The sequence below is a fragment of the Micromys minutus genome (genome assembly GCF_963924665.1).
Source record: "Micromys minutus genome assembly, chromosome: 27".
In the NCBI taxonomy this organism is placed as follows: domain Eukaryota; kingdom Metazoa; phylum Chordata; class Mammalia; order Rodentia; family Muridae; genus Micromys; species Micromys minutus.
In genome coordinates this window covers 34384082-34412051 of record NC_137962.1, presented here as the reverse complement: position 1 = coordinate 34412051, position 27970 = coordinate 34384082, and the positions used below count along the sequence as shown (strand labels likewise).

The 27970-nt window shown below is 51.7% G+C and overlaps 1 protein-coding gene across 1 annotated transcript in view; it reads left to right on the top strand.

Moving 5' to 3' along the window:
• ARHGAP8 (Rho GTPase activating protein 8) overlaps window positions 1-27625 on the top strand; it is a gene marked incomplete at its 3' end in the record, with an annotated part of 43490 nt that extends 15865 nt beyond the window's left edge. Inside the window, exons 3-13 of the mRNA XM_080939730.1 lie at window positions 572-659; window positions 1745-1876; window positions 5682-5768; window positions 11282-11380; window positions 11962-12072; window positions 21178-21251; window positions 21809-21886; window positions 22639-22767; window positions 24947-25050; window positions 26770-27055; window positions 27495-27625. Coding sequence (XP_080795856.1) covers window positions 572-659; window positions 1745-1876; window positions 5682-5768; window positions 11282-11380; window positions 11962-12072; window positions 21178-21251; window positions 21809-21886; window positions 22639-22767; window positions 24947-25050; window positions 26770-27055; window positions 27495-27625 — 1319 coding nt within the window. The remainder of the gene's footprint in view (window positions 1-571; window positions 660-1744; window positions 1877-5681; window positions 5769-11281; window positions 11381-11961; window positions 12073-21177; window positions 21252-21808; window positions 21887-22638; window positions 22768-24946; window positions 25051-26769; window positions 27056-27494) is intronic.
• Between the last annotated feature and the right edge of the window lie 345 nt (window positions 27626-27970).

Here is a 27970-nt window from a genome sequence, read left to right as displayed (position 1 = left end):
GTTCACTCCTAAGTCAGTTTTCTCTCTCTTCTTTGTTCTAAATTCAAGATGGCCCCATCTTGAACTTTAACCTAATTAAATCTGTGATGACCCTGTTTACAAATAAGGTCACATATAAAGGCTCTGTCTAGGGAGTCATGAGCTGGTTTTAGGGGATGGAAACAGTATTCAACCCAAAGCCACCTTCATAACCTTTCCCTAAAGTCTATTGGAAATGTCCACTCAAGGGTAGCACTGTCCCGAGCAGTGTGATGGAAATGTCCACTCTGTCCAGAATGGTGGCTTCTCAACATGCGTCACTGCTGAACCCCGAAGTGTATTGTGAATACCCTGAGGGTACTAGGTGCCCGTGGCAGCCAGCAGCCCTCCACACACCGTGACCCCACAACACACGCCAGCTTCTCAGTCCTGTCCTGTTGATGTGCGCATGGGGTGGCGTGTTCACAGATGTGGGACACAGTGTGGCAGGACCAGGGGACAGCAGCTCAGTTAGAATAACAGGTAGGTTTGCAGGTCAGAGGACTCACGACTTATGACTGAGGAAATCCAGTTCACGCCTTTGTTCTTCCAGGGGATGACCGCCAGGGGAGACGCATCTTCACCTTCAGCTGCTGCCGGTTGCCACCCCTGCACCAGCTCAACCACCAGCGTCTGCTGGAGTAAGTACTACAGTGTTCTCTGCCGCATGCATCTGCCTCCCACTGTGGTCATCTCAACTTCCAACACAGGCATAGAGAGACAGTGAGCTGAGGATCTCCAAAGTCCACCCAATAGTCATCTGAGGGAGGCTCCCACCACGAGGGCTACCATGGCTTCACCGGTACCAATAGGATAGTGGATGTTGGCGTGATTCCCTGAGCTTGGGCACTGACCTCTGAGGCTGGGGACAGTCCCCTCTAACTGCACACATGGAGGCTTTGTCTTCCATACCTGATATACGGCACGCTGTCTAGAGAGCAGGAAGATATGTTTCTGGAAACACAGTAGATCAGCAAGATGCCTGAGGTGAGACCATAGTGTTGAGTCGAGGGCAAGGCTGAAAGCTACATGGACCTGAGTTCGAATCTCAGCCCCTCCTTGAACAGTTTGCTGTGGCTCCCTCAATAAATAATTGTGAACTTGGTGGCATGAGACAGCAGAACTATATTCTATCCAGAACGGAGGTGCGCTTCAGATGTGCTCCCTTAGTGCTCCCTCCAGGGGGAGAGCAGGCGGCTAGCCTCCTCCAGCTCCAAGTACCAAGCAAATCCTTGAACCTCTCACTGGGGCTGCATCACATCCACTCTGCCTGCATCTTCACAGTCTTGTCCCTCTAAGGGTCTCCTCTGTGGACCCATAAAGGGGCCTGGGTCCAGGTTTGCATCTCTAAGACTTCTGGAAGCCACCCTGGCAGGTCCAGCACCCACCCATCTCTTAAGACTACAGCATCATCTGCAAGCACCTTTATTTTTTTCCAAATGCGGGGTGGTCACAGTTTCAGGGGCCTTACTGTGGCCATCTTTGGGGAGGTGCCATATCCCCTTGCTAGCTGAATGACCTTGGGTCAGTGAGGTAACATCTCCCCTGAACCTCAGGTGTCAACTATGGGACAAGGAGAGTCTCCACACGGTTTTGGATATGACCTGAGCGTGGCCAGCCCCTGACCCCTGCTGGCTCACCGTGGCTTCTGTTTCATGGATGTTAGTAAATCACAGTGTAGTGCTAACAACTGTCCTGAAGGAACCCTGTGTCTCGTACCCTTCAGGTATCTGAAGTACACACTGGACCAGCACGTGGAGAATGATTATACAATCGTCTACTTTCACTATGGCCTCAGCAGCCAGAACAAACCATCCCTAGGCTGGCTCCAGAACGCCTACAAGGAGTTTGACCGGAAGTGCGTACAAGGGGACACAGGGGTGGGAGACACACAGGGACTGAATGGTGGGTGGGGTGGGGTCGTGGGCTATGCAGTGGGTACAGATAGATGCTAGTGCCTCATTTCAGTGATGGAGAGAGTCCATTTGGGAGAAGGCTATAGAACTTCAACACTTCTGTCTTGTTGCTGGAGGCAGAGGTATCTAAGGTAGCTGGAGGCTTAGCATCTGGGCAGAAGGCAGTGTTCATGTTTGGTTTTTTGAGACATGTTTTCACTGTGTATCCCTCCCTGGCCTGGAACTTTCGATGTAGACCAAACCTCTGTCTCCTATGGGCTGGGATTAAAGGAATGTGCCACCGTGACTAGCAGGCCATTGGTTTTTGAGGAGTTACAGAGTAAGGTCACATCTGCAGACAGAGGAGGCCACCTCTATCTAATGTGAACAGCCATGCACACACATGCTGAAGGACATCAGAGAACACAGTTGTCCCTGGGGAGGGATGAAGTACTTTCTGACTTCCTGCTCTCTTAACCTGGGCCAGCCGGTGTTAGGCTGAGGTCAGAGGGAGAGATGTCTTCAGAGTGGAGGAACTGAACTCTCCTGCTTTCTTTCCCACTCTCAGCTGGAAACAGCGGGGCATGCTTGTAATCCCAGTATTCTAGAGACAAAGGCAGGAAGACCAGAGTTCAAGACCATCCTAGGTTATGTGAGGTCGAGGCCAGCCTGGGTTACATTTGACCATGTTTCAAAAATAAAACCCAAACAAAGCGATTTGATAAAGATTTCCCCACTCTCTAGGGAAGGGAAGTAGGGACAGGGAATGGGAATTTTTTTTCTTGGTTCTTTAGAAACAAAGCAAGTGGGTGTTTCAGGCCCGGAAACCATCCAAGGCCATGGTAGGTGGAGGACGATAAACCCTCTGTCCCTAGAGGCCTGCAACTGGGATTTGGCTCTGATCTGTGCTGGGGGAGCCTTCTAAAGCCTGTGCTGTGCCCGAGAGGAGTCCCTCTGGCCTTCTTGTGATTGCCCTCCAAGCCAGGCTACACCTGCTAAGACAAGGCCACACCTCCAAAGCAGGCCACACCTGCTAAACCAAGGCCACACCTCCAAGCTAAACCATACCTGCTAAACCAAGGCCACGCCTCCAAGCCAGGCCACACCTGCTAAACCAAGGCCACACCTCCAAGCCAGGCCACAGCTGCTTGCCCTATTTGAGGCTTCTGATGAGAGCAGCTCCCTCTTCAGTGGGTGAGGAGTAGCACCAAGCTCTCCCACCTTGCGGCCAGAGCTTTGTAGATGTGATTCAAATGATGCTCCAGTCACATGGCCTCAGATCTCCAGGTGCCACTGGTGGCCCTGCACTGGTGGCTTCCTGCACTCTGCTGAGGGGCTGGGTGGCAGTGGGGCATTGGCCAACACTGACTGGTAGGATGTACCCTTTCTCCCCTCCCTTTCCTCTCCTCTACCCCTCCCTCCCCTCTCCCTCTTCTCTCCCTCTCCTCTCCCTCTCTTCTCTCCTCTCCCCTATCCCTCCCCTCTTCCTCTCCTCTCCCTCTCTCTCCCTCTCCTCTACCCCTCCCTCCCCTCTCCCTCTCCTCTCCCTCTCTCTCTCCCTCTCCTCTACCCCTCCCTCCCCTCTCCCTCTCCTCTCCCTCTCTCTCTCCCTCTCCTCTACCCCTCCCTCCCCTCTTCCTCTTCTCTCCCTCTCTCTCTCCCTCTCCTCTACCCCTCCCTCCCCTCTCCCTCTCCTCTCCCTCTCTCTCTCCCTCTCCTCTGCCCCTCCCTCCCCTCTCCCTCTCCTCTCCCTCTCTCTTCCCCTCTCCCCCTCCCTCCCCTCTCCCTCTCTCTCCCCTCTCTCTCCTCTTCTCTCCTCCCCTTCTCTTCTCCCTCTCCTCTCCTCTCCCCCTCCCCTCCTCTTCTCTCTCCTCTCACTTACATCAACAGGACACGTGACTTGGTTTGTCATTCAGTGGTGTCCGAGTAAGAAATTAGTCAGTGGAGGAAGAGGAAAGAACAGACTCAGGTCACCTCAAAAGGACAAGAGCAGACCTTATTGGTCTGAGAGGTTGGTGTCCTGGTGTCCTTGTGCCTTAGAACGGAGGGTCCAGGAAAACCACTGTTCAGGATCTGAGAGTCAGTTTTTATAGAAAGTAGGAGGGGCTGGCTTTTCCAGTGCCCAAAACTGAATTTTGAAACTGTGAGGTAGGAGATAAGCTGCCTGTTTTTATGGCCAGCTGAGCTTTCTGGCTACAGTGTGAAGGATAAGTCGGGCTGCCTGTTCTGTTTTTATGACCTCTGGGCTCCAGGGAGGAGCAGCTGCTTTCTACAGCAGCCAATGTCTTTCTTTCTTTTCTTATTTTTTTTTTGTTTTTCATTCTTTTCTTCTCTTTCCTTCCTTCTTTCTCTCTTTTTCTTTCTTTCCTTCTTTTTGTTGTTGTTGCTTTTTGTTTTTCTAGCCAGGGTCTCTGTGTAGCCCTGGTTGTCCTAGAACTCACTCTGTAGACCAGGCTGGCCCCTAAGTCACAGTCCCAGTTTTGGAGGGGTGACTTCTTTAATTTGTGTCTCACTATCATTTATTGCTCACACGACACAAATCTTGTCTCCGACATTGTCCCTCAGCCTGGCTCAGGGTCCTGTCTCACTCCTACACTCTTTCCAGGCTTCTTCCCCTGTCACCTCAGCCCTGGAACCTGTCATTTCTCCCGGGATCCTGCCTCCTTTCTGAGGACTGTGTATGAGAGGTCCCATCACCTTTGTTGCTTCAGGCTGTGGTGTTACTGGTGTTACTGGTCAGCCTCATGAGGTGACAGTGAGTTCACAGGGAGCCCTGCACCCACTTTCCTGTGTGCTTACCCCAGCTCTCTGCTCTGGGTTAACTTCTCCCTGAAGCAGCCCCTCCCCCTCCTGGCCTGGCCTTACCTCCAGGCGTCCCCTCCCCTGTCCCCCACCCTGCTGTGGCCAGGCCACCTCAGCTCTCTGCTTAGATGTTTTCTTTTCTCTGTCTGGGTTTTGATTCCTGTCCTGAGACTTGTGACACACTCACCCCCAAGCTATAACCCAGGTTGGGGCCTTCTGGTGTGCTACTGCACTTAAACAGTTGGCTCTCAGGTGAGCTGGGGCCCTCACAGCAATCTGTGGAGGAAGTCACCCTCTCCCCAGTCCCCAAGGCCTTATGTGTACTACCCATAAGACACCGCGACTGATGAGCGCTCTGGGCAGGTTTACGAGAATATCCTTAGCCACAGGCTCTCATATGCAGTGTAAACAATGCAATGGGCAGGCCAAAGCAGTGAGACCTGTGTGTGTGTGTGTGTGTGTGTGTAAGCCAGAGGTTAATTTCAACTGTCATTCTTTCTTAGGCACCGCCCACCCTGTTTGTTGACACAGGGTCTATCATTAGCTTAGAACTTGCCCAGTAGGCTGGCCAGCCAAGGATCCTCCTGTCTCTGCCTCCCCAGGAGATTACAAGCACCTGCCACCACACCCCAGATTTTCTTACATGAGTTCTGGGGTCCCCAATCCGTCTCTCCAACTCCTTCTGTTTCTGGTTTTGTTTTTACATAGGGTCTCACTGTATATTTCTGGCTGGCCTGGTACTCTCTACATAGACCAAGCTGGCCTCGAACTCATAGAGCTCCACTTGTGTCTGCCTCTCAAGTCCTGGGATTAAAGGCGAGTTTCCCTCAACTCAGTTCCTTCCTGGCTTTAATCCATGATCTTTGAGCTTGTTGAGAAATAGCTCTTCTGAAGCTTGGGCAGTCATTAAGTATGGAGTGTGGCACAGTTGGAGGACTTGAAGTCACCTCATTTTTCCCTCCTCAGGTACAAGAAGAACCTGAAGGCACTGTATGTTGTGCACCCCACCAGCCTCATCAAAGCATTGTGGAGCATCTTCAAGCCCCTCATCAGGTGAGCATGCACCCTGTAGACCATCATGCCCGCCACCGTCTCTGAGGTGCACCTCAGTTGGAGGGCTCCATGCAGGTCTGCCTCTGAGGCGTGTGTTCTCCTGGCTTTCCTGTATTTCTTTAAGTGTGTTATTTATGTGCTTCTCGAGGATCTCCGTCATCATGATGAAGTATGATTTTAAGTCTAAATCTTGTTTTTTCTGGTGAGTTGGGATATCCACTACTTGCAGTGGTGGGAGAACTGGGTTCTAACAGAAAGTTTCTTAGAGCCTTGCGTTTGCCTCTTGCCATCTTGTTATATATAGGTGATGCTAGGTGATCTTGTTGTCTCTTATTGGAGCTTGTCTCTCCTGTGGGTCTGTGGGACAGTGATCTTTAGAGGGAGATTGTTCTTGGGTATTCATCTCTCTGGGTAGGCTGTGATGGCAGTGTCCAATCCTGATGTAACTGGGCCGGGTTTGCCCTTGGGCTGGAAGTGTGCACTCCCAGGCAGCACTGGCACCTGCGGCGTGAGAGTTCTGGTTGGCCTCTTCCGGGGTAGACCGTGGGGAGATTACATGGACTCACCCTTCCTCTCAGGAGTGAGAGCCCTCCTGCAGCTCTTCCGAGGGCTCAGCGACCTGTGGACAGGCCGTCAGTCCTGATGCAACTGGGTTGGGTCTGGCCTTGGGCCGGAAGTGTCGCCTCTGAAGCATCTATAGGTTATCATGGGGGTCGCATGACCACCCAGGCCATGACACTGTGGCTTTCTGAGGTTGTGGGCAGGAATGCTGCCCGGTGACATTGATGTCACAACTAGTGTAGTATTTTAAACACACCGTGACCCGAATGCCCACATTCTGCATCTGGATCTTGGTTCCCAAGGTGACTGTCAAGTTCTTAAAGCCCAGGAAGGGCTCCAGTTTACACAGCAGGGTAACTGTAAAAGCACAGGCTGGGACACGGGTATAGTGTGTAATAATAAAAAAGCACCATCCCACGCTAAGGCCAGCTACTCTCTAGCCCCGGGTGGTTTTGCTGCCTCCCTGGCCTCCAAGTTCCCATGATGAGGCACTACCAGGCCAGCTCCACGCTTCCAAATTCCGGTGGCTGACTGGGGTTTCCTGCCACTGTGCCTTTCTCTGGAACTCAGCTGAATCACTGTGTGAAGGAAAACACCACACAATCAACAGGTCATACAATCGCTGGGTGCAGCAACTCGCACCCTAATTTTGTATGCTATTTTAAATCTAACTCCTCTGGTGGCGAATCCGCCATCTAAACCGGGGGCGGGGGGCTTCTTGTTAGCTAGATTTTGTTCTCCCTGTCCAAAAACAAGTCACCTTTTCCTGTCTCCCCTCTTTCCCTCTCCATCCTGGAAGTCTGGCCCAGTGATTGGTCCCCTGAAATCTTTATTCATCAGGGGAAGGCTCTGCCACACAGAGGCACATAGGGCTCTCACTCTTTGGGGAATGACCTGGGACAGCTCGTCCCAGGTGTTCTCATAGAGTTGGCCTTGGAGGTATGGACACTCCACAATGGGCCTGGGTGACTCGGTCTCCGCTCCCCCTGGATGCAGACAGACCACCCTGGGAGGCGTTGTCTCTATCGTCTGCCGGTATAAACTGTGTGACGTGGCAGTGTTTCAGACTTCCACTCTGGAGCAGGTGAAGGCACACACTTTCTCCTGGAAGCTCAGGATGGATCCCCAAGCCCATGGGCTAGCCTTTCACATCTGAACCAACAGCCCAGAAGGTGGGGGAGGGGCTTCTGTTAGCTCTTTCCAAATCTGGACTCTTTCTCACCAGATAGTGATTTCTCTGACAGCATCAGGGAGAGCTCCAGGGGACGGTAAGGCCTGGCTCCGCCGGGACCCAATGGGTCTTCATTTTATCTTCATTTCTTCTCTATTTAGCCACAAGCATCAGGCACAAACTGCACCCAGCCACATGGTGAGTGAGTGCACTTTATTGAGGAAAGCCCAGTATTTGCATAGGGCAGGTTGGGACACTCAGGGGAGGGAACACATTCAGAGAAGAAGGGGCTCCTTTCTCGTCAGCCAGGAGGACTGGGGAGGGTTCTCAGGAGGAGCATTTTAGTTTGGGGGGAGAACACACATAATGGGTGATCACCCTATACTGGACATGGCCCTCAAACTTTTTGTTACCTTCTCCTCCTCCTCCTTCTCCTCCTCCTCCTCCTCCTCCTCCATCTCTATCATAATCCTCTGATCCCTTCCATTTGTTGGTATCTACCTACAGTGGCTCAGAAGGCCACAGCCAAAAGGGCCGTTCATGTTGTGCCCTGTGTGTAGGTGAGAAAGCAGGACAGAGACAGGAGTGGGCATCACATCTGTTCTCTTCCTCCCCTCTGACTTCAGGAAGGCATGGAAAACTTCTGTTCTCCTACATCCCCATCTAGTACGCTGTAGCTGTCTTCAGACACACCAGAAGAGAGGGCATCAGGTCCCATTACAGATGGTTGTGAGCCACCATGTGGGTGCTGGGATTTGAACTCAGGACCTCTGGAAGAGCAGTCAGTGCTCTTAACCACTGAGCCATCCCTCCAGCCCATCCTACCTGCCTCCTTGAGGGCTAAGCTATGTGTCTTACCACGCTCTGTTCTCAACTCTTCATCACTCAAACACAGCCACAGTGTTGAGATCAGACCTTTCCTCACTGGACAATGAATGACCCTAAAGGTCAGCCAGGTGCCAGAGCCTGCAGACATGTCACATTCTGCAGCCCAGGGGTCATGCAGATGAGATTAAGGAGGAGCTGCAAACAGAAGACAACAAGCAGAAGATTGTTTTCCTGGACTCGAGGTGAACAATGGGGTTCTTAATGAGTAGCCTTTCCCAGAACTGTCTGGAAAGAAGCTCAAAGGTGCTGGCCACACTGCCCGCTTTGAGGATGGAAGCAGGAGCCCCACACCAAGGGTCACATGCACCTTTAAGAACTCGAAGATCCAACAGGGCTGCAGCCCTGCCCGTGCATGGTCTTCCCCACCGACCTGGACCTGGAGAGGGCACGCTAGTGCCATTTTAAGCTGTTCCTTTTGCCCTGGGTCCCTGACAGCTACCTGGGGACCACCTATCTATATCCTAGGACCCCAGAACCCAGTGATACATGCTTTTGAATGTCTGCCCGAATTGGTGTGTGTACTTCTGCCACACATTCCTATTCCGTGTGTGTTCATTTGCATTCACACAAATACACAAATACATGCACACACATACATGTACACACACATGCATGCACACACACACACATGCACACACATATATGTACACACATACATGCACACACACATACATGCACACACATATATGCACACACATACATGCACACACACATACATGCACACACACGCACACACACACTCCCTCAATGGCTCCTGGAAAGTGCTGTAGACCTGCCTCACCTCAAGCCCCATCCCACATTTCAGCTGGCCTACAACTCAACATGCCTTCCCCAAGGCCCTCATGTTATATGGAACATAGCATGTACCACTGTGCCTGGTTTATTCTAGAATGTTTTTAACTATCCTTTTGGGGATTGAATTACTTATTCAATGTATATTTATACACACCGAACCATCTCATGTAGTTAGTCATGACTTCTCTACTTCTAAACAGGGGAGGTTGGTGCTCAGAGAGGTCATACAGCTTCCCTAGGTCACACAGCTTGTGAAGGACTCAAGACTGGGATCTAACAGCAGAATGAAACCAGAATGCAGTATGAAGTGTGTACTCACCCACACTTGACTTGAATCCCGAGCATCATCCTGACTCAGTATCTTCTGTGGCTATGGCACAGATCTTGTCCCAGGCCTGTGCTGCTCAAGGCCCTCACACCAGTGTGAAAGGCCAGATGGGTCATGTCTAATCCTAGGGTCCAGCAGATGCCTGGCATACAGAAGTCATCAGGCAGCTACAGAGAGAAAGGGGTGACCATGGGAGGTCCCCAGAGTACTGAAGCAGATGTCACTGTCTAGAAAGTTCCACAGGACAGCTAGAAAGTTCCACAGGATAGATAGGTCCTTAGTAGGCTTAGTGGGCTCTTCCTGTACACACACACACACACACACACACACACACACACACACACACACACACATTAATAGCAAGCACTTCAGACCCCAGAGGAAAGGTCAAATTATCCCCGAGTTATCTGTTATCTGAACCAATAGGAGGTGAGGACCTCCCACAAGACCTGTGCCAATCCCTTCCTCTAGGCTCAGGGCCAGGTTTCCTGGCAGCACCCTAACAGTCTGTGAACGCTACCTTGCTTGTGGCTGGAATCTGGCCCCTACGTCTGATCCACTCTTGTCCACAAGAGGGAGCCAGTGCACAGGCATTGGTCTCCCTTGGGGCGTGGGAACTGGTTTAGACTGGAGCTGGCACTAGACCCAGCTCATTCACATGGGTGTCCCGTCTCTCAGATCCCCGTGGTTTCGTTTTGTTCGGACAGCCGTGAGTTGGATAATCTTAACTTCACATTATCCATAATGTGGAGAACTCACAATTGTTCTAACTGCTGCAGAATCCGGCATTGCCTTTTCTAGTCTTTGCAATTTCTGTGCAATGGCTTAAGTTCAGAGTCTGTATCAGTGGGACCCAGGCCTTGGCAGGTCAGGTGCCTTATCCCGGATCCCTCAGAGAGAATAGAAAGGCTGTCAGAGGGTGTGCAGTCTCCCCATGGCTTTCTAAGACACCCCTGGACAGTCTCCTAAGGTCCCTGCCCTTTGGTTTCTCATGGGGAGGAGATGACCCAACACAAAACCACCACTCAGCTCAGACCAGAGTGACTCCAGACATGTAGGCTTGGCCCCCGGGTCCTCTGAGCTGGCACATAGTTCCGGTCAGTATCAAGGGCAACCTGGTAGTATTAAGAATCACATGGTAGGCGGGTCTCTGGGCATGTCTGTGAGGGGTTATCCTATGAATTGAAGGGGGAAGACCTGCCCCCTGTGGGTGGGGTCATTCCCTAGGCAGCAGCTCCTGGGTGGTATAAAGGGAGAGGGGAACTGAGCAGTAGCACACACTTAAATGTTCTCTGCTGGTCTGGACATAAGGTGACCCAGAGCACTTTCTACTTTGACTTCACTGCCATGATAGAGGGTAGTTTGACTTTGAGCCGAAATAAGCCTTTCCCCCTTAAGTCGTCTTTGAGTATTTTATCACAGAGAAAGAAACTAAGATGCATATGTTCTACATAGGCAGGAGCCCCTGTCCATTGTGCTCTATGTAAATTCACAGAGAGTTCAAAGTGGAGGCATAATTATTTTATGCAGGTGAGCCTCTAGGGCCTTTGGCATATTCTAGGTCTCACTTATTGCCTTGTCTTTTGACTGTTTGTTTGGGGGGGGGGGAGAAAGGTTTCAAGGCAAAGTTTGTCTTTGTAACAGCCCTGGCTGTCCTGGAACTCTGTAGACCAGGCTGGCCTCACAGAGAACTACTTGCCCCTGCCTTTTGAGTGTTGGGATTAAAGACATGCCCCTTAATGTTTTATTCTCTCATTTCTCCTTCCTCAGTCACAAGTTTGGGAAAAAAGTCACCTACTGCAGCAATCTGCGTGAGCTCCGAGAACACCTTCAGTGCGACCAGCTGCTCATCCCCCCGGAAGTAATACGGTGAGGCTCTCCCCCCACCCCCCCACCCCCCACCGCATGGCTCTGGGGTTCAGTACACACACACACACACACACACACACACACACACACACACACACACACACACACGTGAGGGAGAGCAAGCCACGAAGGCTGCATATAGTGCAAGTATAAACTGATTAAAAACACATCCAGGCACTCGGCTTTGTCGTTCTGCTTCTGAGCCGGATATGAAAGGGGTTCCCTGGTGTGCTGGTGAGCCGTGTGTCGAATGAAATGTTCCAGGAGTGGAAAGCGTGAGGGCTCCAGAAGGCAGCTAGCTCCTGCTGAGTGCCTCACTGAGTGTCTGGCAAGCCAGAACACAGGGTCAATGATCAGAGGCAACCTGGCTTCGGGCCCGGGCCAGCCAGTTCCAGTATGGCTCCTGGGCCTTATCTTGACTTCTCTCTGAGGATGCAGCACCCTGCCCAGGGGTAGAGATAGGATATGTGGGTTTCCTATTGTTGCTAATGGGGCTTAGTTGCCACATAGCCCTTGGAGATGACTTCCATGGCTAGAAGGCTGTCCCCCTGTGAGGTGACACTCTCCTGTTGTGTCCACAGGTATGATGAAAAGCTGCAAAACCTGCACAAAGGCCAGCTGCCCCCTCCCACCAAGACGCCACCACCTCGGCCGCCTCTGCCCACCCAGCAGTTTGGCGTCAGCTTGCAATAGTAAGTGAAGGATAGATAAGCTGCTCTCCTGAACAGTGGGACCCTTCTCTGTCCAGGGAAGTTGTCCCAGGCCTTTGCCTCCTGCCTACAGGAGAGATAAAGGGTCAGGTCCCCTCTGAGGCTGAGAGCCCACTACTCCATGTATGCCTGGGCAGAGGACAAGAGCTTTCTTTCTTTCTTTCTTTCTTTCTTCCTTCCTTCCTTTCTTCTTAAGATTTATTTATTTTATGTATATGAGTACACTGTAGCTGTCTTCAGACACACCAGAAGAGGACATCAGATCCCATTACAGATGGTTGTGAGCCACCATGTGGTTGCTGGGAATTGAACTCATGATCTTTGGAAGAGCAGTCAGTGTTCTTAACCGCTGAGCCATCTCTCCAGCTCAAGAGCTTTCTAGTCACCCTTCAGTTCTGGCTCCCTGCTCTTTGGGCCACTAGCTAGGACCCCTCCCGTCCTTTTCCAAGGGAGATGTGTTTGTGGGACTTCGATGAATCTGTCATCTTCTACCTGTTTACCAGGCCAGTTTAATTCCCATGCATCTTGGGCCCCTCTCCCAGAAGCCTTCCCTGGTACCCCAGTACACAGCACCCCTAGCCTACCCCCAGTTCAGGTTCCTACGTGCCTCGCCCTCTTGGTCATGAGTTTGTCCCTCTTTGGGTCTCATGCCCTGGTAGTAGACCTGGCTGACATAAATCCAAGGCAATGTTTTATTCTAAAGCATTTGAAGTAGCCGGGCCACCCACAGCACACTCAGGAAGAGCTGGGCACTTTTAATTGCTTTGTGTTAAAAATTTGCACGAGGTTTGATTTTCACTTCAAGCTCTGGCCATCTTAAAGGTCCAGGAGGGGCTGGGAACCCTGTCAAGAATTTAAGGAAAATCTGGTGGGGATTCAAGTTCATCCCTGTCCTTCCTGGGCTACCAGGAGCAGGATTCCTCATGTCCTCGTGTGAGTCTGGGATAAACATGCTGTCACAGTCTGCAGTGCATGTTTAGAAAACAAATGTGCCCAATGGATGTCACATCCTAGCCCCCAGGACCTGTGGCTGCAACTGGCTTTCAGGAAGGACTTTGCAGACGTGCGTGGCGTCTTAAGATGGGGGTTATCTGGGACACCTGGGTGAGCCCAGGCTAGCTCCTTCGGGTTATATAAGCAAGAGTCTGAGAAGCTGCAAAAGTAAGGCATATATTCTGGAGTCTCCAGGTACCATCCCCACACCTATTCCAGACTTGAGCTGTTAGGTAACTCACGGTGTTGTTTTACGCTAATTAGTCATCTCAGCCAAGCAAGGTGGTGAGGAGGCTGTTGCATGGTTCCGTACCTGTCAGCTAGGAAGGTGTGATAAAGCGGTGCTCCCTGAGTGAGACGGGGTGCCTCCCGTGACTTGAGTGGATGGAACAGGATGAGTCACGGGGAGGAGGGGAGCATCTCGGGATATCACAAAGAGGACTTTTGTTCCATGCAGTCTCCCCTGATCCGCACTGTCTGATGGAGCTTTCCGTTGTGATGGGCGTGGTCTGCTGGACCAACTTCCTGTCTTAACAGTTTGAGTAGCACATGTACCGGCTCCTACTGGGTCACACAGCACCTCCCCACCTAACCACGCATTCTCAGAGAGAAAATGCCGTATATGGTGAATTACTTTGCCGCCAAACTAGAGCACAAACTTGCCACCAAAGAGTCCTTTCCTTTTTTATGGATTATGAAAGTTTGCTGCTGTGGCTCCCTACGCTCCCTACGGCCACCCCAAAGGCAGGGGAGGACAGGTGCCTGCAGTAACAGCAATCCCCTCTAGGGGTCGCTGGAGAGAGCTCATCGCTCGGGCACCAGGTCATCAAGAGACAGTTTTCACAGTGCTTTTGAGGCCTCTCTCTGCCCTTCCTGCCTCTCTGGTTCTGCTGCCAATGTTCCAAATGGTTCTTCCATTCAGAGCTCCTACTAAGGGCTCCAGCCATGCTATCTGATGACCTGTCGTGCCCCACAGAGCTATCTCTGTCTTCTCAAAAACAAAACAACAAAAACCACTGAAAAAAATAGGACCAGGAGTGTTTGTCACTAAGCCAGAGCAGGCTGTATTTCACCATATACTGTGATGTATCATGCATCTGTGAGGGAGAGACATACCTCGGGTTCAGTGAGCTCACCGGCCAGCTCGCCTAATGGGCACTCACTGGGCCAGCGAAGAATGGTACCGAGGTTGTCCTTAAGTTGCACTTTCTACTCACAAGCACACATACAACCACTTGAAAATGGAGAACAGGGGTAATGTGTGGATTTTCACGTGTGCTGGAGCATCGTGATTGGGAACTTGGTATCTGTCGTTGGTTTCGAAGCTCTACTGTGTGGCTGGGTTTTAGAGGAAGACCTGGTTTTAGGGGAAGTCTTGGTTTTTGTTTGATTTCATGGGTGTGGGTATTTTGCCTGTATGTGTGCCTGTGCACTGTGTGTGTGCCTGTTTCCCACAGAGGCCAGAAGAGAGCATTAGATCACCTGTAACCGGAGGTACGGATAGCTGTGAGGCGCCATTAGGTGCTGGGGATCAAATGTGGGTCCTCTACAAGAATAGTCTCTGCTCATAACCGCTGAGCCATCTCTCCAGCCCCAGAGAGGGGCCTATTTTTGCTCACATCAGATGGGAGAGATTGAGACTAAAGAGGGGGTTCTGTCCAAGTCTAATCTGCAGATCAATGCATTGATGAAGCACAGGAGACTCAGGCTGCTGCAGCACTGAGAAGCCCCACACCCCAGCATTCCTGGAGCCCATGATGGGATTTGCAGACAGCCCCAAGAGGCTCCTCTTCCAAGCAGTAGCTCACGGTTTACATAACCTTATACAAGTCTCCTGTGTCTTGTAAGTTTCTGGTGAGTGTCATGAGCCTTGTGAATTTCCTTCCTCCCTCTCTCCTTTCCTTTTCCACCTCCATGTGTGGATGTGTCTTTATGAATCGAACAGCTACACAATCAGGCCACCTGGGACACTTAAACACTTGCAGGATATGTTGACACAGGCTGCTGGGACTGTCACATCACTAGAGTTATTTCTGTTCCAGGACCGGTTACTGCTTTTAACAGTTAATACATGGAACAGACAGGAGGAGCTGGAATGCAGTTAGAGCTCCTGCTTGCCTAGTGTATGTTACCACTGTGGCCTCTCCAGCATCACACAGAAAAATTTACTTCACTATCTCTTTAGGGAACAGCAAGCAACATCAGATGCCTTTGAGTACATCCCGGGCACGCCACTTTAAGGCATAATCTGTGTGATTGCTTCTTTAAAATTAATATTTTATGCTGTCTCATTGCCAATGACTATAATAAAATGGCAATAAACGTATTAAATAAAGTACCAGATATGTAATTTGTTTGGACTGTGAATGAATGGGAGACATTAAAATTCATAACCAAAGCCTATCCGCCAATGTTAATTTGCTGATTTAAGTTCACAACAGAAAGCCATCACTTGGAATGAGCCGCTTAAGCCAACAGAGGAAGGCAAAGGCTGGGAGTCAGCGGTCTCCGGGCTGAGCCGGGGCTGGGAGGCACTTGATTAGCCTGTGCAAAGCCCTGGGTTCCATCCGAGTGCTGCTGAACTACACAGGCTTGCTTGCCAGCCTCAGGGAGGGAGGGAAGAGTGGTGTGAGTCTCCTTTGGGTACCTGTGGGTCTGGGAAGAGAGGATAAGGTGGGCCAAGCTTTCCAGGTTTGAGAAATCCGAGCTTCTTTATACATCCCAGTTTCTGACTTTACACATCCCAGTGTCTCTCTGTTAAGGGATGAGCCACTGACTTCCTCACTAACCCTGCCCAAGAGCCTTTCAACCATGGGCCTTGCCACAGAGCATGCAGAATATGTGCCTTCACTAGCCCCTCCTCCAGGAAGCCTTCCCTGATGGCTCCACACAAACTAGGATGTGTGAACTTCTCCTGATACATCGCCCCCTGCATTACCTGCCCCTCAGAATAGGATTTAGTGTCCAGATACAGGACTGACCTCTGTGTGTGTTTAGGAACTATCCAGGCCTGGATTATTGGGTCAGCTTCCCTTTTCCTAAGTGTGCAATGCTGTGTGGATTAAGTTTATCACAGCTATGGGCAACTGCTACCGTTGTCTAATCCCAGAACATTCCAACCACATCTGTGGTCCTTCTTGCCTCTCAAGCCCCTCACAGACACGAGCCCACTTCCCGTCTCCAGATTCTAGACATTTCAAGTAAATGGAACCACACCGCATGTGGCTGCTTTTAGCTGTTTCTGCCTGGTGTCATTTTGGGGGCCCATAGAGGGTGGCTGGATGCTTTTATTCCAAGGCCATACTGGATTCTGTTTGTTCTCTAGCAATTACTGAACATGTTGATTGTTTCCACCTATTCATTCTTATGTATAATGGTGCTCAGAGAATTCACTTGTGAGACTGAGTTTCTGGGTTTTCTGTTCTCTTGGATCTACAACTAGAGGGGGTGGATTACCTGCTTCCCTTGTGTTGGGATTATAAGGACATTCACCTATCTGGCTTTTTATGTGGTTCCAGGGCTTAAACTCAGCTCTGTATTCTTGCTTGTACCGGTGCACCGTCCCCCAAGCCCTGCATTATGCCTTTTTGATGTCCTGAGAGTGTCTGACCTTCTCCCTTGCGACTGGCCTAGTGGTGGGGAGTGGGCCTCCCTGGGCCCTGGTTCTGGGTTGTGTGTGCTGGCCTAACTTACTGAGTCCGCAGGCTGTGGTACAAGCATCCCTGGAAGCCAGTGTGTTGGATGGAACTGTTCTTCCCAGCACGACAGTGAGGCACAGCAAGAGGCACGTGGGTCACAGGTTCCAACCACATGAGTAGACCTGGACGTTCTCTCTAGTGAGTTCCTTCTGGTGAAGCATGTAGGTAGCAAGCCCCTCATGATTTTGTCCTCTCTTGTGCTCAGTCCCCTTCTGCCTCATTATGGGATGTGAGAAGTCCTGTCCAGGAGCCCAGCAGATGTAGGGTCCCCTGCACTTGACTGTCCTGCCTCCAGAACTATAAGAGAGAACTGTATTTTATTTATAACTGACACAGCACCAGGGATTTTGTCATAGCGATAGAATAAGAAATAGGCTCTCTACCTCTCTAGAGATTCCAGACAATTATGAAGCCATTTCTAACTGTCCATCCAAAGAGGGCTGGCTCCACAGATATGCGGCTCCACATTTCTGAGCCCTGCTGTCCTGTAACTTCATAGCTCCCTCACTGGCTCCAGATGCCCCAACACAATAAACAAGGTGTAGTCTGTGCCTTTTGTGCATATACCTTTAATCCCAGAACCCAGAAGGCAGAGTCAGGTGGAACTCTGTGAGTTCAAGGCCAACCTACTCTACATAGTAAATTTCAGGACATCCATAGCTATGTAGAGAGACCCTGTGATGTGTATATAAAAAAGAAAAGATATGTCCTGGGTTTCAGCACCAATGTTAAGAAAAAGATGAAGAGAGTGGTGGGGGGGGGTGCTCCATGGACATGTGGTGAGGCATGGGGGCAAGGGGGATGCCTCTGGGGGACCCATGTTGGGACCAGCCACACAATGGTATAGTACAGAATAGAGTTTATTCAGGTCATGGGAGGAGAGTTAAGAGGGTGGTAGAGACAGAGAGAAAGGAGGGGTAGAGAAGCAGAGGCCAACCATGAGCACAAGGGGGGCGGGGAGGGAATGGGGAGAGGAGGGGTAAAGGGGGGAGAACAAGAGGGAGAGACCAAGAGAGCAAGAGAACAAGAGAGAGAGGAGGGAGCAAGCAGCCCCCCTCATAGTGTCAGGTAACTATGGGGTGGAGTATACCTGGCTGTTGGCAGGTCACTGTGGGGTGGGGTTTACAGAACCCCAACAGTGTGTACTATTGACTGCCGAGCCACCACCTCTTAGCCTGATTTTGATCCTGCTTGTACCCACACCAGGCAGCGTGACTTCAAGTAAAACAATTTACCTCTGAGCTTCAGTTTGTCCCCAATACAGATGAGGATGAAATACCGCCGCTACCAGACTCTGAAAGGCACCTGAGGCAGTGACCACCAATCCGTTAGCCTGGGCATCTGGGATCTCCCTGACTGACCCTGTGTCCATGGAGCTTTGTGGGCACTGTGGCCATTCCTCTCATCTTGGGGGTTGAACAACCATTGCAGAGGTCTGGCATAGACTCAGGAGACAATGATTGTCTTGGAGGGCTAGAGAAGCTAGCGCCCTGGGACAGACCCGGGCACTCCCACTGTCTGCAAATAGCCAACCAGCTTCATTGCAGTGGCTTCCCCTCCCCTCCCCACACTCTTCTGTTTGCATTCACCACACGTGAGGCATGCGAAAGTAGGAAATGCCTGATCTGACTGATGCCAAGCTCCCAGGGGACAGGTGGGGCTTATGAGCAGAGCCACCACAGTGTCTTCCGGGCAGATGGCTGGACATTGAGGTCTCCCAGGCCGCTTCTGAGGATGCCCTCGGCACTTCAGCCCAGGGGATGGATTTAATGTGCCCCCGAGCATCTTTACAAAGACCTGCCCTGCCCTGTGCCATTGAGGTGCTCAGGAGGGACATGGTGTGACATTCCCCCATTGCCTTGGGCATACCCGCCCAGGCAGAATGTGAGTGGGGCCCATCTGCTCTCCTGCCTGGAGTAATTGTTATTCTCAGCACTGACTTTGCAAGTCCACAGAACAAGCCTCTCTATGGGCCACCAATAGCTTGGAATTGTGGGGTGTTTGCAGTGTTAGAACTGGGGGTGCCATGCCTATAGCAGTGACTTCTGGTCAGTTCCCTGGTTGCTGTGAACCCTGATAGATGGGGCAGAATGTCACTTCTTTAGTCTACAGACTATCAGACCCAGACTTTGGAAAAAATTCATCTCTAAGGAAGCCTGAGTTTTCTCCACCCACAGAGGAGGTGGGGTTGAATGGCCCCAAAGGCTCTGCCCACCTAAAGATGTGCTTTTAAGTAGCCAGGTACAGCGAATCCCCAGGCAAAAGGGTCTTTAGTGGCTCAGCCTTGTCCCCCAAGCTGAGCAGGACTCTCCAAGAACGAAGGCCAGCCTGCTCTTTTCTGTGTGACCTAGACGGTCACTGCGGCTTGCCTGGTCCACTTGCTTCCGTCTGCCATAGGCCACTTGTGTTCCGTTTGGGGATGCCACTCAGTCCTGGGATGAGAATGGTTTCTACTGTTGACACTATTGCCTTCCTGCCTAACAATACCCCTGCATCGCAGACTCGGGAGAGGTGCTGTGAGCGCCCTTACTTTCCAAAACCGGGAGACTGAGGCTCAGGAGGCTACGGGACTGGCCGGCAAGAGCACAGATCTGGAGAAAGCTAGCCCGGGCCATCGGGCTCCCTAGAGAGCCGTGTTGTGGCTCCTGCTGCCCTCTGTTCTTCCCTCCCCAGGGACATCACCTCCTCCTGACAGCTGGCAACTAGGAAGTTGACATGGGACAAGCTAGGGAGGTCCCATCCATCCCTGGGCCTTTCCAGAGTCAGGGCAAGCCTCATGGTGACTGTTCAGGGTCCTATATGTGTGTCTTTAGCAGAGAGAAAGATCTACGTGGAACCAAACCAGGCACAGAGTCAGGTTGCACAGAGGCCATTGCTTTTGTGACATGAGCATTGTACGTTGAACTGAGTCAAGTGTTTAAGGTCTGTCCCTAACATCCCAGGACAGCCCACATGGGGACAGAGTAGGTTTGCTTACTGCTTGCACAGTAATAGGATTACCTTGGAGGACTTTACACCCTGATGATTTCACAGCCAGACCTAGAGTCACACCCACCTAACAGAAGGGAAAATAGGGGCTCAGGGAGGCCAGTGCTGGCTTTGGCTGGCAGAACTAGGGTCATTGTGCACAGTCCATTTTGGCTCTGCACTCAATTGAGCGAGTCATGTAGCCAATCTGTGCCTCCGCTTCCCCATCCAAGTTCCAGTCAGCCTAAAAACATTTATCTCGCTTTAATGAAACAGAATAGGTGCTCTCTGTATTTATACCTGTCCTTGTGTCCAGTGTCGCAATCCACCTTCCTCTTCAGGGGACCCTGAAGGCCTTCTCTGCAGTTTTGGGCCTAGCCTCACAAGCGGCAAGTGTGTATCAGTCAGCTGTCGCTGGTGACACTGTGTAACAAGTAGTCTCCATCTCAGCGGGTTACAGCAGCAGGTCTTTTTTCCTGTCTCAGTCAGTTCTTGTTGCTGATGCCGTGTAACAAGTAGTCTCCATCTCAGCAATAGGCATTCTTTCCTGGGTTCCATGAAGTGTGTGGGGCAACTGGGGTTCAGCTTACTTTGTTCAGCCGGAGGAGTGGCATCCACCTGCGACATCTGTTCTCCATGGGGAGTATGGGTGGGGCTTGAGCAAGGATGGTCCAGTCAGGAGATCATACAAAACATGTGTATTGTGTCTGCTTATGTCCCACAGCGGGTTGTGTGGGTCAGCCCATGGCCAGCGTACAGAGAGGCAACTCTCCCCAAGTGAAGGTGACACAGAGACACTTACCCTAAGACACTGTAGCTCCTTCATCTGAAGTCCCCAGGCAGAACTAGAGACCGAGGATTTAGAATTTGCATCCAGTCCTTCCACCTACCTGCTGTCGTGTCTCAGGGCCTGTGTTTTTAATCATGTACTTTTCCTTTGTTTTACTTTATTTTTGAAACAGGGTCTCTGTAGTCTTGGCTGTCCTGGAACTCACTATGTAGACCGGGATTGCCTGCCTCTGCCTCTCAAGTACTGGGATTAAAGGCATGTGTCACCATGCCCAACGAGTACTTTTTAAAATTGGATGAGCACCTAGTCTAGTCTTCTGGCTCACAGTTAGATATTTATCATCTTCTAGACTGTAATACTTTTTCCCCCCTCTGGCAAGCTCCTACTCATCCCTCAAAACCCTGCCTTAAAGTACCCCCCAGAATTTCCCACACCATATTCTGGGTGGAGTTTCGGCACTCTGTTGTCCTTCCAAAGTTTGGACACTCATGGCTGTTTCATGGAGGCTGAAGCTTTGGCTCTCCCCAGAGACTTCTTGATGTTGTATCTTCTCTGGAATGGGGAATCTGAGAGCCTTCCTCTGGCCATGCCTGCCATCGAGGTCTGGAATGAATAAACCAGTACATTCTTCTCCCTCAGCCTCAGAGACAAAAATCAAGGTGAACTCATCCCCCCTGTGCTGCGTTGGACGGTGACATATCTGAGAGAAAAAGGTAAGGAGCTGCCTCTGGCAGGGACACTCAAAGGGCCTTCATTTCAGCTCCGGAACACCCCAGAAGCATATGGATGCAATATGCCCTGTGGCTTGGAAGGCAGAAAGAAGCATTGCAGGTGCAAAGGCCCTGTGGTCACCTGGGTGTGTATACATGAATGTGGGTCTATGGGAAAGCTAGGGAGGAGAGGCAGGAATTACTAAAAGGATGTCGACCTTCGGGCTGCTGTTCTTGGTCTTGACTTCCTCTCCTGGCTGTGTAGCCAGCAGGGGTCTGGCGGGGAGGCAGCCAACTGGTGATGTTGGATAGAAAAAAGGTTGAGCATTTTCTCCAGGGTCACAAAGCTGCTAGGAGGTAGGGGCAACCGGTCACGGGCCTGTGTGTTTCTGCACACCCTTCTCTTAGAGCAGAAGGGAGAGACTGGAGTTGGGACACCAGATGACTGGAAACGCCTAACCTGTCGCCACAGGAGGTTGATGCCACAGACAGGGGAGTCACAGAATCTTGGGAAGCCCAATGTGCAGGGATCTGAGGTGTTCAGTCTCTTCTTCCTGTAGGACTTCGCACAGAGGGCCTGTTCCGAAGATCAGCCAACGCCCAGACTGTCCGCCAGGTGCAGCGGCTCTATGACCAAGGTGATGCCCCAGGCCCCTACCTCCTGCCAGCTTCCTGATTGCCACCCTTCCCCCCACCCCCAGTCTTCAGGTGTAACTCCATACCCTACCTAACTCCAGAAACAGGTCTGGGCGGGGCTGCTGGCCAGGAGCCCTAGCCACTGTGGAAGGGTCCTGTGTCCAGACTCCAGTCTGCTAGCCCAGGTCCTGCCCCAGCTCTCGTTGCCTATGTGCCTTCTCCACTGACACCAGGTAGTCACGGTAGTTTGAACTAACACTACAAGGGAGGGAAATCAATCATGACATGGCTTTCCAAGGGCAGGCCCCACCCTGCGAGCAGAGGGCTGGCATCCAAGCTAGGAGCATCCCCAAGATAAAACTAAGCAAACAGCTGTCTTGCTCCCTGGGTTACTTGCTCTTTAGTTTGAGCCACCTACCCTCTTCTGCGATTGCATGGCCATCCATCAAACAGCAGGCCCCAACCTGGTCCAGAGCCCTGTGTATGCAGCATAGCCCCAGAGTCAAGGCCCTGACCTTGGAGTTTAAACCTCCATCCACGGTAAAACCAAGGGAATCATAGGTGACTCCGTGCGCACCCTAAAAGAGGGATGCTGTAGCAAAAAGAGGGAAGCAGGTGGGAGAAAGCACCCCAAAATCTATGTGGGGACAGTGGCATCCCAGGGGCACATGACTGTGACCTATACCTCCCTCTTGAGTTCCTGAGCCATGGGCTGAGAGAGGTGCTTAATTACCACGTCATGTCCTGTGTTCAGGGAAGCCTGTGAACTTTGATGATTACGGAGACATGCACCTCCCAGCCGTGATCCTGAAGACATTTCTTCGAGGGCTGCCGCAGCCGCTGCTGACCTTCCAAGCCTACGAGCAGATTATTGGGATCACCAGTATGTACCGGTTTGAACCCTGGCCTCGGGGTGTCCCTGGCTACAGACCCGGGTCAGCCTTGGTCTCAGCTGAGGCAGTGTCCACCCAAACTTGGTCCCTGTGGGTCATCAGAGGGGAGCATGGGTCCACCCCTCTATTCATTCAGTGAGGCTGTAGGCTTCGCCATGTTGTCTGTGGAGGAGGGGAACCCTAGCTTGCCTGGTGGCCCTACCCAGGTGGGTGCATTTCTCCTTCCTGCGAGCCCTGTGGAAGACGTGAGATTCTTGCCGTCTGTGGTCTCCAGGGAATGTAAGAGAGTCATGAAGCCAGTCTAAAGCTGACCATGTCTCAAGTTGTGGCTTTTCCAGTCGCCAATTCGTTGTGCGACTTGGGACAAGTCATGTGAGCTCCTCTGTGCTCACTCCCTTCACGCGCGTTGTCTGGGGCTCAGTGGATGCAGTGTTCGCCTAGCGTGCAGGAAGCCCTGGATCCCATCCCCGGTTCTGAACAGAGTAGGCACAGAGCTCTGAAGATGTAACTCCAGCACTTGGAAGGCAGAGGCGCAGATGACTGCTGTCAGAAATCAGTGCTGTGACATTCAGCTGCTCTGCCTGCTTCCCGGGGAGGGGTTAAGAGAGACCTCCATGACCGCCAAGGTGGCCTTTGTCCCCCCCCCCCCCATGTGCTCTCTGTGAGGAGCCTGACACTGTATCACCCAAAGCTCAGAGCTGGTGGCCCCTTGTCTCCCTAGAAATGTGAATCGCAGACAATCCCTCGTCCACTGAGATGGGAAGCCTGCTCAGTTTCCTAGAGACAATGGTTTTTATTAGAAAGCCCCCAAGCTTTGCACAGATGGGAATCCTGTGTCCTGCCAGGAACATTCATAGAGTTCCAGGATCTCCTGGTCACTGCACAGGCTCAGTACAAGGACAGTGATGGTGTGTGAGGCTGTGGACTCAGGATCAGGATCACGGGCACCCCTTGTTTATGGGTGTTTTGTTTTGTTTTATTTTTGAGACAGGGTTTCTCTGTATAACCCTGGCTATCCTGGAACTCATTCTGTAGACCAGGCTGGCCTTGAACTCAGCCATCCATTTGCCTTCCTCTGCCTCCCAAGTGCTGGGATCAGAGGCAATGTGCCAATCCCCACTGCCTGGCTCATGGGAGATTTTTAAAGCCCTTCAGCTGGAACCACTGAGCAGCTGACTTGCTCTGTTTCTTTTTAAAATCGTGTTTCAGAAATGGTCTCACCGTGTAGTCCAGACTGACCTTGAACTCATAATCCTTCTGCCTCAGCCTCCAAGTGCTGGGATTACAGGTTCCTCCCGCCACACTTGATTTTAGTTTAGTTTTTTTTTTTTTTTTTCCTCCAAGACTATATAGATCAAACGGAGGACCGGAGGATGTGGATTAGTTGGTGGGGTGTTTGCCTAGGAAGCACAAAGCCCTAGACTCCATTGCCAGCACCGCATCATCAACCAGGCATAGAGGCATCTGTCTGTAATCCATCGCTTGGAAAGTGGAGGCAGGGGGTTTTAAGAGTTCAAGGGTATCCTCAGCTACATAGTAGGTTTGAGGCCAGTCTGGGACCTACGAGAACCTGTCTCGAAACTCACATGGAGGCTGACTGAGGGAACTGAGTGTATGTGTGAAACAGTTCCATCCAGCCCACTGCTCCCATACCAAAGGTGGGATTTTCCCCCAGGAACCCCACAGTAGTCTGTGTGTACTGAGTAACATAGGTGCATCTGTCTTAGAGCAGGCCAGAGAGTCAACGCCGAGCCTTCCCCAGCCCCAGGGTCTCCACGGCAGCCGCTGGTTCCATCCTTGTAACCCACAAGCAGCCCTAGGCCATGTGTAAACACACAGCCGTGGTTGTGTTCAAGGAAAATATTACTGAGAGCTGGAGTGGTGGTGCACGCTTCTGATGGCAGTACTTGGGAGGTAGAAAGAACAAACAAAACCCTTACTACGAGAGAAACTTGCTGGGCCAGATGTGAACGCTGGCTGAGTGTAGATTGCTGGTCCCCCGACTAGCCTTTTGCTGTTTGCTGAGTGACACACTGCCCTGGTTCCCAGCAGGCCTCAGTTTCTGTAGCCATCATACACACGGGAGGAAGGAGCCTGGCAGAAGTAGGGTGCTGAGCAGAGCCACGTGACCAGGCTGTCCTTGGACTTTGCTGCCTCGTGCTATTGCAGGTGTGGAGAGCAGCCTGCGGGTGACCCACTGCCGCTGGATCCTGCGGAGCCTCCCAGAACACAACTATGCAGTCCTCCGCTACCTCATGGGCTTCCTGCATGAGGTAAGTGCAGCTAGCTGCCCCCCCAGGAGAGGGAAGGCCAGCCCCAAGACTGGGCCTGGGGGGCCTCTTCACAGCAGTCCCTGCATAAACTGGTCCTGTTTGCCACAGGTGCAAGTCTCAGCCAACTCTCCTCTTTAGCCTCCGAAGGACTTCCCTCTGAGAAGCCTGACAGTCTGATGCTGTGCCCAGAGCTGGGAGCCAGGAGGGGCAGAGGGGACATCTGTCATATGATGTCACATTCCTGGCTTTCCTGTGTGGTGGATATATGTGTACATGTTCATGCGTGTGTTCGTGGACGAACATGTGAGAATGTACACGTGGAGGTCAAAGGTCAATGTCATATCAGCTGACCAGTGAGCGGTGAGCCCCAGGGTGTGAGCAGTGAGCCCCAGGGTGTGAGCAGTGAGCCCCAGAGTGTGAGCAGTGAGCCCCAGGGTGTGAGCAGTGAGCCCCAGGGTGTGAGCGGTGAGCCCCAGGGTGTGAGCGGTGAGCCCCAGGGTGTGAGCAGTGAACCCCAGGGAGCTGCCTGTCTTTATACTCCTGTACCCCAGTGCCTGGATTACATGCATGTGCCACCACACTCATTTCTTTTGTGGGTGCCATGAATTGAACCCAGGTTCTGTGGCACCTACTTTAGCTGCTGAGCCACCTCCCCAACTGCCCTCTACTGTACCCTCACAAACACAAGCAATTCTGTCTCTCGTTGTTGCCTGGTTACTGTTCACTCAAGCGAGGATACACTCAGGCCCTCTTACTGAAGAAGGGGTTTTCGAGCTTTCTCCTCAAACACGGGTGTGAGCTGGTCTTGTTCCCATACCAGGAGTCAGCAGCAGGTCTTCTTTGCCCTCGGGGCTCAGTTTTCTTACCTAGAAAGTGGGGAGTACCGGATCCTACTTATCCAGATGGCTGTGTGGGCCAGGAGGATGGGAGCCCCCCAACATAGAAAGCACATTGCTCTTGCTTCTGTACCCCGGGGCCTGAGCTCAGTTCCCCAACCATATCACAGAAGCCAGAGGGTGTCTGGTTTAGATCTTCAATGCTGGGTTCCCCGCCTCAACCCAGTCTGCCAAAGTGGAAGAGATGCTGATGGGGTGCTCAGGATATCCTTGGTGGTGGAATCAGTGTCCCCACAGAATCAAGGCCAGAACCTTTACAGATGGTGAAACTGAGACCGCCAAGTAAAGACATGGCCGCACAGGATATTGATACTGGCTGAGGTCTCCATTCCAGACTTCTTTTACTTACTTGTTCGTTTATTTATTTGTGTGTGCGCGCTCATGCATGGCTATGGGTGTGTGCATGTGCTACAACATGCACACACGGAGGTCAGAATACAGCTTACAGGGAGCAGGTTCTCTTGGGCCATGGATTGGTGGGGTCTCTCAGATTGATAGACTCTGCCGAAGTTAAGGTTACCCACTGAGCATTCTCAAAAATTCCACTGGCTTTTGAGACGGGGTCTTTCACTGGCCTGGAACTGTGCTTGGATTATTCTGGAGTTCAAATTCAAGTTGGTGTGGCAAGCACTTGTCGAACAGCGACAGCACCATCTTCCCAGCTCAACCCCTCCCTCTCCGGAGCTCTTTCCAACCACACCAGCCCCTCAGGGGTGTGGATGGATCATTCAGAGCTCTCTCTGCATACCAATCTCCCTTGGGCTGAAGGTGGAGTCCAGACTGCTGATGCCCGGGGCCTCATTTCTTGGGTTTCCTCTTCCAGGTATCTCTAGAGAGCATTTCAAACAAGATGAACAGCTCCAACCTGGCGTGTGTGTTTGGGCTGAACTTGATCTGGCCATCTCAAGGGGTGGCTTCCCTGAGTGCCCTGGTACCTCTGAACTTGTTCACAGAACTGATGATAGAGTACTATGACAAAGTCTTCAGTGTCCAGGAGGCCCCTGGGGAGCACACCCGGACTACTGTGGAAAAGCAACAGGCTGGTCCTGTCACCAAAGAATTCACGCAGACGGGCACTCCCCGGGCCTCCCCGTACCTGTCACGCCTCCGTATCCCCTAAGTAGCTGGAGACACCTCAAGCTGGAGATTGGAGATATCCCCTTCCAATCTATGCGTCTGTGTACCTGTTTGTCTTATGAACTTCCTGTCTTTAAGAAGACACGGGAATTAAATGGATCCAGAACTTTCTAGTGGGGATTTTGTGCTTCTGATTGTTGGGTCCAGCACGGTTCCGGGACATGTCTGAAATGACATGTGAGAGGGACTAAAGGGAAATGTGAATTTGTTGGCAACGGGCCTGGAGCTGTTACTGTTGGCTGCAGTGCTATGTGACAGGCCATCCAACCCAGTGACTCACACAGCTGTAGAGTGGCCACAATCCATGGGTTACCTGACACTTTTAAGGATGGTTGGGGGAAACACACACATGTCTAGGGCTGTGCTCGCTGTCATCTGGGAGCTTTAGCTGTCTGTCCTATCCTCCTGCAGGTCACATGGGGTACGTGGTGTCTTGGTCAGAGGTGCTGCACAAGGTTTGTGTGATCTTTGAGATTCTGGACAGCAATGATCAGGTCCCTGTGGAGATCAATGTCCACGGCCAAACCCCAGTGGAAAGATGAGCATTGCTGACACTTTCGAACTGGAGCGGAGCTGCCATTTGGCAGCCGGAGGGGTGTCAGGTTTCTGGTCTCAGACAGATAGACTGTCCCATCAGGGTTGTGGAATGGGCCTTTTCCATCAAAGACAGTACAGCAAAAGTCCCTACAAAAAGTTCCATACGTTACTCTGATTGGGCAAGCTTAGGTCACATGCCCAACCTGGACCAATCACGGTGGCCAGAGGATGCACCTTAGGGCTGGGCCCGGATCACTTGCTTCCTGCCTGAATCCTCACTCACAACTAACAGCCGCTGCTGAGGGAGCCATGCTGCTCTGTTGCAGAAAGATGAGAGCTACTCCACGCTG